Source organism: Dendrobates tinctorius, unplaced genomic scaffold (assembly GCF_039654945.1).
Source record: "Dendrobates tinctorius isolate UK_male_01 unplaced genomic scaffold, ASM3965494v1 ptg000016l, whole genome shotgun sequence".
NCBI lineage: Eukaryota > Metazoa > Chordata > Amphibia > Anura > Dendrobatidae > Dendrobates > Dendrobates tinctorius.
Genome location: NW_027361684.1, coordinates 17,909,780 through 17,928,750, shown reverse-complemented (window position 1 = coordinate 17,928,750; position 18,971 = coordinate 17,909,780). Strand labels below are relative to the sequence as shown.

Here is an 18,971-nt window from a genome sequence, read left to right as displayed (position 1 = left end):
GCTCGCCATAAAGATGGCTCTGGAAGAATGGCGGTATCTGCTAGAGGGGGCGGTTCACCCCTTTACTATCTTCACTGACCACAAGAACTTAGCCTATCTTCAGTACGCCCAAAGACTCAATTCCAGGCAAGCCAGATGGTCTCTGTATTTTTCTCATTTCGACTTCAAGCTCCATTTTGGACCCGGGAATAGGAACACCAAGGCGGATGCGCTCTCCAGGTCTTTGCAGTCACCTGAAATGGAGGAGGTCCCATCCTATATCATCGAGCCTGCGAAAGTTATCACCATGGCTCCCATGAGCCTCTCCACCTTTCCACCAGGTAGAACCTTTGTTCCACAGGGCAAAAGACTGGAGGTGCTACGCTGGGGGCACTCGTCCAAAATCGCAGGACACGTCGGGACCAAGAAAACCCTCTTGCTTCTCTCCCGCTACTATTGGTGGCCCTCTCTTCGCCAGGACGTGACGGATTATGTAGCTTCCTGTACTACTTGTGCTCAGAACAAGGTGCCCAGGAGCCTGCCCTCCGGTCTTCTTCACCCGTTACCTGTTCCAGAGGCTCCTTGGCGGCAAATTGCCATGGATTTTGTGACAGACCTGCCTCGCTCATCTGGGTGTACAACTATCCTAGTGGTAGTAGATCGCTTCTCCAAGATGGCCCATTTCATCCCATTGCCCGGTTTGCCTTCGGCTCCTGAGTTGGCCGAGATCTTCATCCGTCAAATCTTACTACACGGACTCCCTCAATGGATTGTATCTGATCGAGGAGTCCAGTTTACCTCTCGATTCTGGAGAGCTCTCTGTCGGCTTATGGGCACGTCTTTGGACTTCTCCTCCGCCTACCACCCTCAGACCAATGTGCAAGTGGAACAAATCAATCAAGTCCTGACGTCCTACCTGCGTCACTTTTCCAACGCCCACCAAGACAACTGGGTCTCTCTTCTTCCCTGGGCAGAATTTGCCCATAATAATCATCCTAATGAGTCCACCTCCAAGTCACCGATTTTTGTGGTCTCAGGCCAGAACCCGGGCTTCCCGCTGCCCATTTCCAGTCTTCGGGGGTTCCTGCGGCAGATGCTCTCGCCTCTGAGTTTTTGCAAGTTTGGAAAGAGACCAGGGAGGCTCTCGTGAACTCCAGTGCCCGGATAAAGAAACATGCAGACAAAAGATGGAGGGACCTTCCACCATACCATCCTGGCGACAAAGTCTGGCTTTCAACCAAACATATCCATCTGAAAGTCCCTTCGTACAAGTTGAGCCCCTGGTACATAGGGCCTTTTGAAGTACTTGGACACATCAACGACGCTGCCTACAAATTGAGGTTGCCGGCTTCACTCCGGGTCCCTAATGCCTTCCATGTCTCGCTCCTTAAACCTGTCACTCTCAATCGGTTCCGCCCTGCTCCTATTTCTTCCACTCAGCCAATTGGGGCTGATAACGTCTTTGAAGTTAAAGATATTCTGACCATGAAAAGAGTCAGGGGAAAACCATTCTTTCTTATCAATTGGAAGGGATTTGGTCCAGAGGAGAGGTCCTGGGAGCCTCTGGAGAATGTAAATGCCCCACGTATTCTGAAAAAGTTTTTGGCCAATCTCAGAACAGGGAGATGTAAGGAGGGGGGTACTGTATCATCGGTGGCCGTGCCCGCCGCCGTCCCACCAGCACCGGGTCCCGCCGCTGCATCTCCTTACCCAGCCTGCAGCGCTCCTCTCTGCTCACGCGCGCTTCCTCCTCCTTCCTCTCAGGCTGCTGCTAGCCTGCACATGCGCCTTAGGTCACGGGCGCGTGCCCGCATGATTGTTTAACCCTGCAGTGGGCGGCTGCCGGATCTCGGCCAGTCAACCACCTGCCAGCAGGGGATATATCAGGCGTCTTCCATATGGGGAGGATGCCTGATTATCGTGTGCCTTACCTGCACTGATCTGGCCGCTTATAGTTTGTCTATTGTCTCTGCCTCTGTCTCTTGGTTCCCCAGTCCTAGCCTTGTTGTCTCTGCCACTGTGTGCTTTCTCCTGCCTCCCTGCTTGTCTTCCGCCCTGCCTGGCCCTTGTTCCACAGCCTATGTTCCCTCTGGTCTCCGTCTCCGTTCCGTCTTCCAGTGTCTGTCCCGCTCCCTGTCCAGTTCTCCTGTCTGCTGTCCGTCTGTCGTCCTAGTTGTTCCTGGTGCTAAACCGCTCTGTGCCTCTCCCCGCGCTTACTGCATGGAGTCCCGTACCTTGGTTCCTGTCCGGTATCCCGCTCCTGCCTGTGGCCACTCCGGTCCTTCGAGCCCCCCCTCTTGGTTCCAGCTGTCGCGGTGTTTGACCCCCGCCAGCCTGCCCCTAATGGTCCCTGTATAGGGGTCGGTTCCACCTGGCATGCTTGCCCTGGGGCTCTCAGTTCCGCGTTTCAGAGGGTCCACTCTCGGACGCTGCCAAATCCCTGAAGCGTCATAGCTATAGAGTCGCAATACGTTGGACGTCTTTGCTAAATGCTTTAGCTATAAAAATGTAGGCTACTTAGAAACATTGGCACTATTTTCTGTATTTAAAACCCACTCTACTAATAAATCTAAACTTTAAATAGAATTATTTGATAAGGAAGACAGAAGGATTAGAGAGTACACAGTATAGGCAATTATCTAAGAATTATTGACAGTGGTTTATGACCAAAAAACAGTTAACTTCTCACAAGACTTGTTACCTGTTCCTGGAGTGATTACCATATAGTCTTCCTGATGTCACCGCCTTCCTCTCAGGCAGATAAGTATAGTGTTGGGCTAATGATACACCCACAATTACATAGGAGCTTCTCTCTGTATTAATACATGCCGGAGACGTGTCTTCCCTTTAGTACAACTATTTTCCAACAATATGGGGTCCGCTGGCAAATGGATTCTAGCAAACAGAAAATACTTTATCATATTTCTGCTCCCAATTCTTCTTCTTCCATTGCCCCTGGTGTTGCAAGCAACCGTAAGTACTATTTTCGTTAAGAACTATGCTCTGCTATATTATCTTGCGTCAGGAAGACATTATGCTGTTTGCTTGTCTTCCGGTATACACAACACAGTTATATCTTGTCCAATCAGCATATGAAAATCTTGCATTCACAAAAAAATGCAACTGGCATTATACATACCTAGAGGTAAACTCTAAGTTAGATTGTCTGGAATTTGAAATTAGAATATTTCTTCTTTATCGTTGCACGATTAAGAAATATTCTAAAAAGGTTCCATACACTTGCTTGGGTAAAACTGGCATGTTATGTGTCTGGAACCTCTCTGTAATGTTTTTTAATAGTGCATTAATAAAGATGTTCATTTCTAATGCCGGACAGTCCACCTTTGAAGTTTACAAGTGCTGTGAACTGACAGCATCTGTGCATTTGAGAAATCCCACATTACGTCTGCATATCTGCTTCTACCATTCAGCGGTAAGCACATACAATGCCTTGAAAAATATTCATAACGTGTGAACTTTTCCTCTTTTTTTTCACGGCACACCCACAAACCTAAATATATTTTCTTGGGTTTTTATGTGATATACCAACAAAAAGCAGCAAGTATTTGTGAAGTGTAAAGGAAATGATACATGGTTTTCTAAAATATTAATCTGAAAAATTGTCCTGGTACCCCTAAATAAAATCCTGAGTGACCACTTGCCTCCAGAAGTCACATAATTAGCAAATTAACTCCACCTGTGTGTAATTTATGCTCAGTATATAATATATAAAGAATAGGATGCACCCCCATAACGAAATACTAATAATAGGGTGCTACACCTTGTTGGAATACATGACTACAAAACAAGGAGAAAAAAGACCAAACAAAATTGGCGTGCACACCTGATATATTATAATGCATTCAAAATCTTTTATTGCAAAAACCTAAGACAAACAACAACATTAAAAACATCTAAAAGCAGGATACAGCATGATAATCCAAACACCCCCCCAACAATGGTAACATATGTATAAGGCCGGGTTCATATTGCGTTTTAGCAGTCCGTTAGACGGACTGCGTTACACCACGGTATAACGCGGTGTAATGCAGTTTGTTAACGCTGCCATTGCCCTCCATTGTCAGGCACATCGCGACGCATGCCGTAAAGCGGCACGCGTTCGCACTGTGCCATCATTCAGTGACGGAGCCTTGGACACGGGCTGTAGCGTCTGAGGCTCTGTCACCGCTAGCGCAGATTAAGCATCTGCGCTAGCGGTATAGCATAACGCATATCGCGTTATGCTATAGCACTAATGCAGCCCATCAACGCTATGCGTTGAACGGGCTGTGTTAACGCAATGTGAACCTGGCCTAAGGCAGTGATATTATAAAGCTCCACAACCATTGCTTCATAATACAGCAAAATTAATTAATCTCCCCCTTTAAGACATAAGTATACTAATGACTAACCATGATGCACAATCCTATAAGGCTGGACCTGTATAGTCACCTAATAGAAAGCCTACAAAAGTTTGGAATTGCATGATATGGATGTCAAAAACAGAGACAAAAGATATATATATATATGCTAGTGTTTCAAAAATAAAAACACCAGCTGCAGCTTACCAATAGCTCTAATAGGAGGCAAAAAGCTCATGGAAAGGGAGGTAAATCTAATAGTAGCTACCCAGGTAGCTCAAAAGAAATGAGACATCATCAAATCCAAATAGACAATCAATCACATGCCACAGGGATGTATGGGAGAATCCCACGCGTATCGCTGTGCAAGACAGCTTTGTCAGGAGAAGTCTGTACCGGGTCAAATAGACAAACATATAGCGCAAATAAATGAGTCCAAATGTTTTTCTAGTGTGTAGAGAATGTCCCACCAACAGTAACCAAGAGGTGAGCGAGGATGCATGGCATCCAGCATACTGAACTACAGCATGCATGCCGATATGAGTTTGCGCAAGCGCATTATTATATTAAACTTCACATGAGTAATGATGACCTTGCTGCGCCTGCGCAATTGAACAAAAAGCACTGTTGTACCCAACTTCACTTAAACAATGATGACTTTATTAAGCATGCGCAATGAAAAAAATAGTCCACGAAGATATGGGGATCAACTGATGTCTATTGCTATATGAAAGGATCCGCTTACTAGACATCAAAGAGCAGGCTAAAGTGCATAATGCGCAATGTATAATTCAAGGCGCTCGCGAACATAAGCTTGCGCAGGTGCATTGCCGTGACAAGCCACAATTAAGCACCAATGATTGTATGGCGCAGGCGCAATGAAGTAAAAATAGTAGGCGCAATACATATATATACACCCAGACTGATGTTACCATATTTATAAATATAGGTTTTTCCTTAAGGGACATAGATCAGGTATATAAGCCAATCATAAGCAAAAAATAAGAACATACAAAAACGACATGATAAAGTTTGATGTCAAAATGAAAAGTAGCGATATATGGTGCATGCGCAAAAAGGAACGATATTCACAGCTGAAAAAGATTCTCTGAGCATGCATTCTGTTGTATAATCATCATATGTTAAACTAAATATAATTTAGAAAGCCATTCAATTGGCAAGCAAATCTATCTCCAAATAGAGTAGAGATAATGATGATATTATCAAACAATGTGAGAAATTCAATCCCTGAATATACAAGATGACAATCATCAACTTTCAAATGGACTAAGAAACATATAAAAGATGCAGATGATATTTTATTGGTGAAATATGATGATCAAAAAAATCACAAAAAAAGGAGGAAAGTATCCCATATATGTCAAAAGGGCAAGCAAGCATAATAAGAGAACTAGTTTGATAAGGAATTATATGACACGTCCAATGAAAGATGGAAAAATATAAATACATCCATATCATGCATTCAAAATAGGTCTAAACAGTCTCAAACCATATGTGAGTAGTAGTAAACAGCAAGGCACTCAAAAATTCAGAAGATCCGTAGGAGGTGCACAAGTAGGGTATCCAGTCCGAAATATAACAATGTGTTGCGACATACGTCGCTATGGGATGGCACGGCGACGGAGGCCCCTTCAGGTGTGTGGTATGTATTGCTTTGAGCAGAGGCGACGTATGTCACAACACATTAGCGCTATATAAAATACATAGCTACTAAAGCAGCATCCAGTAAATCTTATGACAATTCTCTGATGAAGGTCCTGTGTTGGACCGAAAATGTTTAGAATACATGTTATCTGGATGCCAATAAAATGGAATTAATTTTTTCACGCATTTGAATGCCAAGTTCATCATTGTTGTCAAACATATGTGAGACATTTCAAAGAATTCTTGAAAATAGTGGAATGCAATTGGATATATAAAAGGTCCCCCAATGTACTCTTAGAAAACGGTAGAATGTAGATATCCAAACCATCCAATTGGACAAGTAACAAGTCCGAAAGGTCCCTAAAAGTCCAAGCCATGTGAAAGTTATATATTTCAATTCTACTCCGAGTAAGTCACCATAATAATATTTCACTCTCAAAAGTGGAGCCTGTGACCAAAACCGACAAATCATTAGTCCTTGACAAAGTCCTGTAAAGATTAAGACTATTAGATGGATATCAAAGTCTTTGTCTATATGGAAGCTCTCCATCCTGACAAAAGAGTCACGTGGGTAGATAAATCCGGAATTCAGAATCTTGATGTGAAATGAGAAGATTATTGCCACTCCACCGAAATAACCTGGCCAAGAAAAAATACATATATATAATGAATATGGATACATCAATCCTGATTTTACTAAAGCAAAAATATTTAACCCAAAAAACCTGTAAATAATAATTCCTCATTGAGGCTAGCAGGAGCGACACTCTGGAGTTCAAAAGTCCATCTGGACTCCATTTGTAAAAGACGCCTGAGACTGTTGCCACCCCTACCATTATAAATGATCTTTTGATGACCAATAATCTTAAGATTAGAAGGGGACCCACAATGTGTGGTCAAAAAATGGGCAGCCACATGCGTCAAATGGGTCGCCCTCCCAGGGCCGTGGGGTACTCGGTGCCGGGCCGGTGTCAGCGGGACGTGTCACAGCAGCGGTGACCCGGACCGTTGTCCTGGGTGCCCAAATCAATAGGGGGTTTGTAATGTAGCTTAATGAATAGTTCGTGACGCCACCTGTGGTGTTCGGCAAGTGAGATGTTAGGCCGGCGCTGCATGCAGATCCTCTGGGGCCGGTGGTGTGTTGCAACCAAGATGATGAAGCTCCCCACAGGTGGAGCTGTAGCCCCAGGGCAGTGTAGGTGTAATGGATGAGGAGAGGTGCAGGCGGTGTGGAAGCTGGTATCCAGATGTAGCGGTGCTGAGTGTGTTAGCACAAGAATGAATGGAGGACACCAGGGCTTTATCTTCGAAAAGTGTCCTATGTAAAACCAAGAGAGGGCACCTAAAGAGGTGCAACTATTTACAATGACAGTTTTGGATCATACAGCATCCATGATCTCCACAGTTCCAAATGTAGAATCGCTGCCAATCAAAACAGGGCAACTCTGGAAAACCAAAATGCACAACGGTGGTAAATACCCTCCTGGGTAACGAGAGTTATTTTGAAGCTTTACTAATGGTGATCCCCTCCTGGGGTTCTGGAAGCTGATGGGGAACTGCTACCAGATGTAAGGAACGCATGGGCAGTACTCAAGTACTCTTCTTCCAGTGGGGTGAAGCTTGTGGTTTTCTGTACCTTTGGTACACTTTGGCAAATGGGGGCAGTAGATGGTTTCTGCCTGCAGGTCTGGATGAGATCCTCCGGGACTCGCCTAATGTTCATCACGTACCAGCCTCTCAATCCTTCATGTCTGGTGAAAGTCACATAATCTCCCGGGCTCAGGTTCCTAGCAGGATGCACTTTTCTCAAATGAGGTTTCACGTCTCTCCGGTTGAAAAACAGATCGGAGATTCGGCTAGGGTCATGGATAAAGCCGAACCCCCTCCCATGATTCACGTTCAGGACCTGGCCCTAACCTGCCGCATCTCTGGGACCGTAATGACTGGCACGGACCCGCTCCTTCCGGTCCGAATCTGGGCCTAGTACCGCTTGCCGGCGCTGCTCTCTCTCCTGGTGTTCAGCTGCCAGTTGCCGGATGGTAGCTTGACAACTAGCCCAGTTCTCATCCTCCTCCCGTTCCTCCTGGGACCGATCTAGGTTGGTCTTATACCGCGGCGCCACTGTCAGCTGTTTCAGTGTTTCCCCCCGGGGACAGGTATCCCGGTCCCAGACCAGATCTAGCACGACCTGGCCAGCCGCTGCAACCGTGGTGCACCCCAGGGCCTTCCCAGGTATAGGGGCTTCAGATGTACCTGGGGCCTCCTGGCGGTGTGGTTTCTGCTCCGGTGCAGATGTAGTGGCGGTGGGTGCTGCCCGGTGGGACACCAGGGACGGCGGTGGAGTTAACAGTGGCTCCGGGTCCGCGGGGATCTCTGTAGGGACCTGCGCAGCCGCGTCAGGTCCGGACGGGGGTTTCTCTTCCTCCGCTTCAGCTCCCGGGACCTCATATAATTCTTCCTCCGGTGGTATGATGGTGGCGGCAGGCCCCACGGAGTCTGGTGCAGCAGCGGCGGGTACCGGTGTAGCGGGTACCGCAGGTGTAGGCCCCTCCTGGACGCGCTGCCAGTTCAGTGACCATAGCGCTTCCTGCCTCAGTTGCAGACGGCACGTCAGCTGGGCAATTTCATCCTCCAGCTGCTGGCGGTTCATCTCCACTACGGGGTCGGAGCCTTCAGCCATGGCGCCGGGTAGATCCGATTCAACCTCTGCGCGCTCCGCAAGCCTCCTCCCGTCTCTCTCCAAAATGGCGTTCTTCCTGCCTCGGCCCCTTTCCCGCCACTGGCTTCTGCCCCTCCTTCTTGGGGCGGTGTCTTCTTCCAGCGCCTCCATACCAAGCCAGTATACGAACCCCTCGGGGGGTGGGCCATGTCGCTGTCACATAGTAATTCAGGCAGGGGAGGCCCAAGACTGTTTGCGGTCTTTTCCTAGGACCTCCCATATCTTCACTCCCTTCTTCTCCGCGCCAGCGGCCATTTTTGATGTTCATGTTACAGTCTATTAAATTGGGTCTTCTGCACATTCTCAAAAGATTTAAGTCCAACAAATCTTAGGCACACAGAACCCGATGGCATCGGGTCTCATCATCCTGTTCGTGACACCAAGTTGGGTCGCCCTCCCAGCGCCGTGGGGTACTCGGTGCCGGGCCGGTGTCAGCGGAACGTGTTACAGCAGCGGTGACCCGGACCGTTGCCCTGGGCGCCCAAATCAATGGGGGGTTTGTAATGTAGCTTAATGAATAGTTCGTGACGCCACCTGTGGTGTTCGGCAAGTGAGATGTTATGCCGACGCTGCATACAGATCCTCTGGGGCTGGTGGTGTGTTGCAACCATGATGATGAAGCTCCCCACAGGCGGAGCTGTAGCCCCAGGGCAGTTTAGGTGTAATGGATGAGGAGAGGTGCAGGCGGTGTGGAAGCTGGTACCCAGATGTAGCGGTGCTGAGTGTGTTAGCACAAGAATGAATGGAGGACACCAGGGCTTGTAGTTCCAAAGCTTTACTCACAGTCTGTAGTACACACAGGTGCCTGCCTCCGGGCCGCGTCCTCCGGGTCAGAGACTCAGTCAACCTCCAGGCAAGATGGAATGCTCCCCTCCAACACTCCGCCAACATGTACCTTTCTGAACATCTCCTCTATAGCGCCTTTAAGTGTGAAGATCTCCTAGTACTGAGTTACCCTGGAGTTCCTCCTGACAGATGTTCCCAAGAACTCTACTTGTATGGCAGACAGCTGTAGCCTGCTTCAGGGACTCCCTTCTCCTGAGTCCCGGCTCACTATCCATGTGCTGTTGTGCCCCAAGTCTTAAATGGGAGTAGTGCATGTACAGCCGACTACTCCACCGGTGTCTGCTGCAGAACCATAAGTGTTCATACAACCTCGGGGACCGGGCCCCAGCCTTGCGCTTAGAACTTCTAGGCAGGGTTCTTCCTCTAACCCACGTCCTCTCTGTTGCTCCTTCGTTCCGTACTAATCTCTCTTTCTTATAGAAGCTTAGGTTACAGTTCAATGTCCTTCTCCTTCTTTCCTTTCCCGTGCCAGCTGGCTCAGGTCACTGAGGCAGCTGCAGCACTCCTTCCTCCATCCCTCTTCCAGGGATCCCCACTCCTCTCCAAGTGGCTTCCTTCTCTCCAACCTCCTGTCAGACTGCTCTGACAGACTGACCTCACGGTCTGACCTGTAATTCTAACCCTCCCCACTCTTTTATATGTTCGAACTCCACCCGCCTCCCAGCACGTTTAGTGTTCCAAGCAGGGAACCACCAAAGGTGCTCTGCTACCCTCTGAGCAAGGAACCGCAATGTGGTTTTGCTGAACTACTCTGTTGTGTTGGAATGCGAGTGTTGGAGCGTGGACAGGAGTTCCCACCTTACCTGGATGGTGGGGCACTACACCTTAGGAGAAGGTGCAGTACCTCTGTGGCGACCGAGCCTCAGGGGCGCCACACAAAGCCTTGCCCTTTTTCTGATCAGAAGCCACTAAATGAATCGTAGAGATGTGTTTTTGAGCTCTTTTACGTAGCTCCTGTGAAGTTTGTCTAACTTAAACTTTCCTGCATGGACAAATAATCACATAAATAACATCCCTGCTTTTACAATTTATATATGATTTAAGGGGATATCTCCTCAAATCCAGAGCATTTAGAAAAAGCATCCCGTGTCGGGTCCATTTATGGACAAACATTGCAATCTCCACATGGAAATGATCCCTTCAAAGAAACACACCTATTCAACTTATACGTAGGTCGTGAAAAATGACTCCTAGTGAGCAAGTCACACAGTTTTGGTGCACGCTTAGATGTGACAGGGGGTGTGAATTTGTCACCACTGAGGTTTGGCAATCGGTGGTCAGAATTGATCAATGTTTAGTAAGTATATTTCTCACCTGATGCCAACTGTTGTTATATTCGGTGATGAACCTTAGATAAGGATCTTGTTCATGTACACGTGGAGAAAGCAGTGAAATCTGATATTGCTGTTTAGCCCTCTGAAAAGCAGAAGAAATAATCCTCTGGGATAACCCCTTTGTAAAAAGCGATGTGTAAGATTGCCAGCCTGAGATAGAAAATCATGATTAAGAGTACAGTTTCGTCTAATTCTGAGGAATTGACCAGTAGGCACTCCTACTTAATAATGAAAGAGGGCAAGGTTAGTACCAGTGGTTGTAGAAAAAAATCCACATAACCACAGGCTTTTTCTCATATGCTCCCAATGCTGGATACTATAGGCCGACTGGGCGGCTTGTTGGTATTCTTGTGGATCTTTGGCAACATATAAAAGGTGGAAATTATAGGATGTTTTACCCACATGTATTTTTTCTCATTAGAGCTGATAATACCCAACTGTTCGGCTTTCATAAGTAAAGAATGGAATTTAGTCGAAAAGACAGATGTCGGATCAGAGGGCAACTTCTGGTAAAACCTGGAGTTGCCCAATTGCCTGTTGGCTTCCTCTAAGTACATGTGGGTAGGCCAAAGAACCACATTGCCACCCTTGTCGGCCTCCTTAATAAGGAAAGCATTGTTGCTTTTTAAGTGAAAATAATGCATGTCTCTCAGTTGTCGAGAGATTAGGTAATGTACCAACCTGAGGAGACATGCACAGAATATCCCGCTTGACTAGTTCAAAAAATATCTTCACTGCAGGAACAACTGAGAAAGAAGGAGCTCTTGTAGACTTTTTTCTATGAGTAAATGGTGTTCTGGTAGAAGTAGAATGATTCTCTTCAAGAAGTCCAAGTAGATCTGTAAATACTTGCCGATCATCTTCCGAAAGTGTCTGCATAATGTCAGGTTTCCTGTACATCACCTGGAATGTCAAATTTCTGCAGAATAAAGATCTTTAATGAGATTAAATTTATCAACTCTGTGGGTAGGCACAAGGGTAAGGGTACCGTTACACCTAGCGATGTACCAGCGATCCCGACAAGCGATATGACGCGGTTAGGATCGCTTGTACATCGCTAGGTGGTCGCTAGTGAGCTGCCACACAGGCAGATCTCCTCAGCGACATCGCAGGGGTCGGGGATCGCTACTTACCTGTCAGACGCGGCGATCCTGCGTCCTCCTGCCCGCGTCCACTCGTCGCTCGTCGTCACAGCAGGAAGCGCCGGAGGAAGTGGCCGACAAGGAATGGTCCAGGAGCTTCTCGCGCGATCAGCGATAACCAGCGGGGGGAGCCGGTCGGAGGTAAGTATCACATGCAGCGATATCGCTAGCAATATCGCTGCAACATCACAAAATCGGTGACTTTACAGCGATATTGCTAGCGATATCGCAGTGTGTAACGGGGGCTTAAGACAATTTTGTAAAACAGAAATCTCCGGGAGAGACAACACATAGTCAGATAGGTTAATAATTTCCAAAGACTGGGACCTAACCTCCAAGTCCTCAGTTATGAAAGATGGCACACACTCAGGAATTATTTGCGCCTTGTCCCTGTTTTTTTTTCTCTCTTATTATTATCTCCTTTTTTTGTACTCACATCTAGTTATTTTGATTTTGATGTAGATGATGTGTTCTGCATCATCCACTTTGTGAAATGAAATCTCGCACCTGTGGGAAGAGAAATAAAACATCACTGCGCGCATCACTGCGCAAGCACCATGCAAAATCATTCCTGGCATTTCTGATAGCAGGGATAAAAACAATGAAGGTGAAAGTTTCTGGTACATTGGACTCAGACTTACGCTTGGCGATTAAGCAGTGATATTTTGTACACTGCTCGCAGTAGGGCAGAGCACAACGCACTTGCATGGGCACAGGTGTGACATTTGCTTGGGCTACGTGAATGATGATGGATGTGTCATCCACATCAATCAAAGCAGGAGGTCGGTGATTAGGAGCAGAGAGGAGGCAGAGATTCTGCAGGGAGGATGCCTATTGGACCGAACCATTCTCGTTTACATACAATGTGGGAGCAATTAACCCCTTCCTGACCAATGACGCCACATAGGCGTCATGAAAACCGGTGCCATTATGACCAGTGACGCCTGTGTGGCATCATGAATTTAAAGCCCCCCCTGCGGGTCGGGTGACCGGGGTCACTGAAAGGTCACCTGATCCGCACACAGAGGACCCTTCAAAGTTAACCCCAGGGGGCGTGGCTTAGCCCCCACGTGCCTACGATTGCTCTGATTGGCTGTCAAAAGTGAAACAGCCAATCAGAGCGATTGTAATATTTCACGAATGAAATTTGGTGAAATATTACAATCCAGCCATGGCCGATGCTGTAATAGCATCTGCCATGGCTGGAGACACCGATCAGCCCCTCCCACCGACTGGAGGCGCCGGTCGGCTGCCGCCACCGATTGACAGCACCGATCGGCAGCTGCCAAAATAATCTGCCCCCCTCCCCTTCCTTCCACTCCCCCCACCTTCCGATCCCCCCCTCACCCTCCACGGTGCCTCCGACATCCTTCTGGCCATCCCGGTGTCCCGCCGTCTCTATCCATGGGCACCGCCATCTTGGAAAATGGCGGGCGCATGCTCAGTGCGCCCGCACGAATCTGCAACGCTGCAGATTCATTCATTTATTTTGATCACTGTGATAAACTCTCACAGTGATCAAAATAAAAAAAAGTAAATCACTGCCCCCTTATCACCCCCATATGTAGGGACAAATAATAAAATAAAGAAAATATTTTTAATTTTCCATTAGGGTTAGGGTTAGGGCTAGGGTTAGAATTAGGGTTAGGGTTGGAATTAGGGTTAGGGTTAGAAATAGGGTTAGGGTTATAATTAAGGTTAGGGTTGGAATTAGGGTTACGGCTGGAATTAGGGTTACGGTTGGGATTAGAGTTAGGGTTGGAATTAGGGTTGGGATTAGGGTTAGGGTTGGAATTAGGGTTAGGGTTGGAATTAGGGTTAAGATTAGGGTTAGGGGTGGGTTGGGGTTAGGCTTGTGGTTAGGCTTAGGTGTTATGAGCTCATTTTCTCCTTCACCTTTGATGTCCGATGAACTCCCTCTGCTGGTGAAAGGAGGTAGTGAAAATGATTTGGATGGGAAAAACCTGTCATCTGAACAGGTGGAGTGTGATTGGACATCCGGAATCTCTGAGTGGATATAAGGCCGCCGACGCCCTGCTGGGTTGCTGGTGATCCTCTCTGCTCTGAGCTCTGGCCTCCAGTTTAGTCCTGTCTACTAAAGCTAAGTTTTTGCTCTGCTATTGTTCCATGAGGTTTTGTCTGGTTTACTGGTTGGGACTGGCTGAACTCCATTTTTGTCTCTGATCAGTTGATCTCTTTGCTCTGTTTTCAGAATATACCTGAGTGCTGATATAGTGATTTTGAAGTCTAGTGACTTCGGGGCTTTTTCTATCAGACGTGTTGGACATTATTTTTTGGCAGGGTTTTTTGCGTGATTGCAGACAGCAGCTTTTCTTTCCTGTCCTATCTAGTTAGTGAGGGCCCCATCGTTTGCTCAGCCTATCTTTCTGTCTGTGTTTGTGTTTTCATCTGTTTTCACCGTCAATACATGTTGGGGGCTGTCTATTGCTTTGGGGTCTGCTCTGGTGCAGTTTAGATTTCCCCTTTCTTTCTTTAGGTTTATTTAGTTCCCCGGCTGTGAACGAGGTGTCTAGGACCACCGTAGGAACACCCCACGGCTACTGTTAGTTGTTGTGAATAGAATCAGGGGTCTGCAATCCGCTAGCTACCAACCTCTCCGGTGACTCATTCATAACACTTAGGGTTGGGATTAGGGTTAAGCATGTGTTGGGGTTAGGGTTGTGGTTAGGGTTATGATTAGGGTTGTGATTAGGGTTAGGGGAGTGTTGGGGTTAGGGTTGGAGATAGAATTGAGGGGTTTCCACTGTTTAGGCACATCACGGGGTCTCCAAACGTGACATGGCGCCACCATTTATTCCAGCCAATTTTGCGTTCAAAAAGTCAAACAGTGCTCCCTCCATTCCGAGCCCTGACATGTGCCCAAACAGTGGTTTACCCCCACATATGGGGTATCAACGTACTCAGGAAAAATTGCACAACAACTATGGGGTTCTAATTTCTCCTGTTATCATTGGGAAAATAAAATATTGGGGGCTAAAAAAATTATTTTTGTGGAAAAAAAAATATTTTTTTATTTTCATGGCTCTGCATTATAAACTTCTGTGAAGCACTTGGGGGTTCAAAGTGCTCACCACACATCTAGATTAGTTCCTTGGGTGGTCTCGTTTCCAAAATGGGGTCACTTGTGGAGGGTTTCCACTGTTTAGGTACATCAGGGGCTCTGCAAATGTAACATGACGCCCGCAGACCATTCCATCAAGTCGGCATTTCAAAACTTCACTACTTCCCTTCCGACCCCCGACGTGTGCATAAACAGTGGTTCCCCTCCACATATGGGGTAGCAGCGTACTCAGGACAAACTGGGCAACAACTTTCAGGGTCCAATTTATCCTGTTACCATTGTGAAAATAAAAAATAGTTGGCTAAAAAATAATTTTTTGAGGAATAAAAAAATATTTTTATTTTCACGGCTCTGCGTTATAAACTTCTGTGAAGCATCTGGGGGTTCAAAGTGCTCACTATGCATCTAGATAAGTTCCTTAGGGGGTCTAGTTTCCAAAATGGGGTCATTTGTGGGGGAGCTCCAAAGTTTAGGCACACAGGGGCTCTCCAAACACGACATGGTGTCCGCTAACGATTGGAGCTAATTTTCCATTCAAAAAGTCAAATGGCGCTCTTTCCCTTCTGAGCCCTGCCGTGCGCCCAAACAGTGGTTTATGACCACATATGAGGTATCGGTGTACTCAGGAGAAATTGCCCAACAAATTTTAGGATCCATTTTATCCTGTTGCCCATGTGAAAATGAAAAAATTGATGCTAAAAGAAAATTTTTGCTGGAAAATTTAAAATCTCCATTTTTTTCTTCCACGTTGCTTTAGTTCCTGTGAAGCACCTGAAGGGTTAATAATCTTCTTGAATGTAGTTTTGAGTAGCTTGAGGGGTGCAGTTTTTAGAATGGTGTCACTTTTGGGTATTTTCTGCCATATAAACCCCTCAAAGTGACTTCAAATGTCATGTGGTCCCTAAAAAAAATGGTTTGGTAAATTTTGTTGTAAAAATGAGAAATCGCTGGTCAACTTTTAACCCTTATAACTTCCTAACAAAAAAATGATGTTTCCAAAATTGTGCTGATGTTAAGTGGACTTGTGGGAAATGTTATTTATTAACTATTTTGTGTCACATAACTCTCTGGTTTAACAGAATAAAAATTCAAAACGTGAAAATTGCGAAATTTTCAAAATTTTCACCAAATTTCCATTTTTTTCACAAATAAACGCAAAAATTATCACCCTAAATTTACCACTAACATGAAGCCCAATATGTCACGAAAAAACAATCTCGGAATCGCTAGGATGCGTTGAAGCATTCCTGAGTTATTACCTCATAAAGGGACACTGGTCAGAATTGCAAAAAATGGCCTGGTCATTAAGGTCAAAATAGGCTTGGTCATGAAGGGGTTAAAATCAGTGGCGTAACTACCGGGGTAGCAGCCGAAGCGGTTGCTTTGGGGCCCGGCCCATATAGGGTCCCGGGTCCCCGGCTCCAATCGGCGCTACCCGGGTAGTGAAATTAACTACAACTCCTCCCCTAGCAATGCATGTCTCTTGCACTTGCAGCCACCAGCCAGTGCTTATTCCATCTTCAGATCTCCGGTGTTCTTCCTGCTTTCAGCGTCCGCTCATTACCTATGCGCATACGTAATGAGCAGCACCACGTGGACGCTGAAAGCAGGAAGAACACTGCTGAGATGAGAAGATGGAACAAGCACCGGCCAGGGGCTGCAAGAGACAGAGAGAGAGGTAACTGAGTATAACGGAGGGAGGCTGCTACCGGGTAAATATACACCATGTGGTGCTGGGTGCTATATACCATGTGGTGCTGGGTGCTATATATAACATGTGGTGCTGGGCGCTATAAACCATGTGGTGCTGGGCACTATATACCATGTGGTGCTGGGCGCTATATACCATGTGGTGCTGGGGGCTTTATACCATGTGGTGCTGGGCGCTATTTACCATGTGGTGCTGGGCGCTATATACCATGTGGTGCTGGGCGCTATATACCATGTGGTGCTGAGCGCTATATACCATGTGGTGCTGGGCGCTATGTACCATGTGGTGCTGGGCGCTATGTACCATGTGGTGCTGGTCGCTATGTACCATGTGGTGCTGGGCGCTATATACCATGTGGTGCTGGGCGCTATATACCATGTGGTGCTGGGCGCTATATACCATGTGGTGCTGGGCGCTATATATACCATGTGGTGCTGGGCGCTATATATACCATGTGATGCTGGGTGCTATATATACCATGTGGTGCTGGGTGCTATATACCATGTGGTGCAGGGCGCTATATACAGTGGGGCAAAAAAGTATTTAGTCAGTCAGCAATAGTGCAAGTTCCACCACTTAAAAAGATGAGAGGCGTCTGTAATTTACATCATAGGTAGACCTCAACTATGGGAGACAAACTGAGAAAAAAAAATCCAGAAAATCACATTGTCTGTTTTTTTTCATTTTATTTGCATATTATGGTGGAAAATAAGTATTTGGTCAGAAACAAGCAATCAAGATTTCTGGCTCTCACAGACCTGTAACTTCTTCTTTAAGAGTCTCCTCTTTCCTCCACTCATTACCTGTAGTAATGGCACCTGTTTAAACTTGTTATCAGTATAAAAAGACACCTGTGCACACCCTCAAACAGTCTGACTCCAAACTCCACTATGGTGAAGACCAAAGAGCTGTCAAAGGACACCAGAAACAAAATTGTAGCCCTGCACCAGGCTGGGAAGACTGAATCTGCAATAGCCAACCAGCTTGGAGTGAAGAAATCAACTGTGGGAGCAATAATTAGAAAATGGAAGACATACAAGACCACTGATAATCTCCCTCGATCTGGTGCTCCACACAAAATCCCACCCCGTGGTGTCAGAATGATCACAAGAACGGTGAGCAAAAATCCCAGAACCACGCGGGGGGACCTAGTGAATGAACTGCAGAGAGCTGGGACCAATGTAACAAGGCCTACCATAAGTAACACACTACGCCACCATGGACTCAGATCCTGCAGTGCCAGACTTGTCCCACTGCTTAAGCCTGTACATGTCCGGGCCCGTCTGAAGTTTGCTAGAAAGCATTTGGATGATCCAGAGGAGTTTTGGGAGAATGTCCTATGGTCTGATGAAACCAAACTGGAACTGTTTGGTAGAAACACAACTTGTCGTGTTTGGAGGAAAAAGAATACTGAGTTGCATCCATCAAACACCATACCTACTGTAAAGCATGGTGGTGTAAACATCATGCTTTGGGGCTGTTTCTCTGCAAAGGGGCCAGGATGACTGATCCGGATACATGAAAGAATGAATGGGGCCATGTATCGTGAGATTTTGAGTGCAAACCTCCTTCCATCAGCAAGGGCATTGATTATGAAACGTGGCTGGGTCTTTCAACATGACAATGATCCAAAGCACACCGCCAGGGCAACGAAGGAGTGGCTTCGTAAGAAGCATTTCAAGGTCCTGGAGTGGCCTAGCCAGTCTCCAGATCTCAACCCTATAGAAAACCTTTGGAGGGAGTTGAAAGTCCGTGTTGCCAAGCGAAAAGCCAAAAACATCACTGCTCTAGAGGAGATCTGCATGGAGGAATGGGCCAACATACCAACAACAGTGTGTGGCAACCTTGTGAAGACTTACAGAAAACGTTTGACCTCTGTCATTGCCAACAAAGGATATATCACAAAGTATTGAGATGAAATTTTGTTTCTGACCAAATACTTATTTTCCACCATAATATGCAAATAAAATGAAAAAAAAACAGACAATGTGATTTTCTGGATTTTTTTTTCTCAGTTTGTCTCCCATAGTTGAGGTCTACCTATGATGTAAATTACAGACGCCTCTCATCTTTTTAAGTGGTGGAACTTGCACTATTGCTGACTGACTAAATACTTTTTTGCCCCACTGTAC

The 18,971-nt window shown here is 46.4% G+C and overlaps 1 protein-coding gene across 1 annotated transcript in view; it reads left to right on the top strand.

Annotated features, from left to right (window-relative positions):
• Window positions 1-2,763: 2,763 nt before the first annotated feature.
• The window catches only part of SLC13A2 (solute carrier family 13 member 2), a 149,301-nt gene continuing 133,093 nt past the window's right edge, over window positions 2,764-18,971 (top strand). Inside the window, exon 1 of the mRNA XM_073565534.1 lies at window positions 2,764-2,952. Within this exon, the coding sequence (XP_073421635.1) occupies window positions 2,851-2,952 (102 nt within the window). The 5' untranslated portion in view covers window positions 2,764-2,850. The remainder of the gene's footprint in view (window positions 2,953-18,971) is intronic.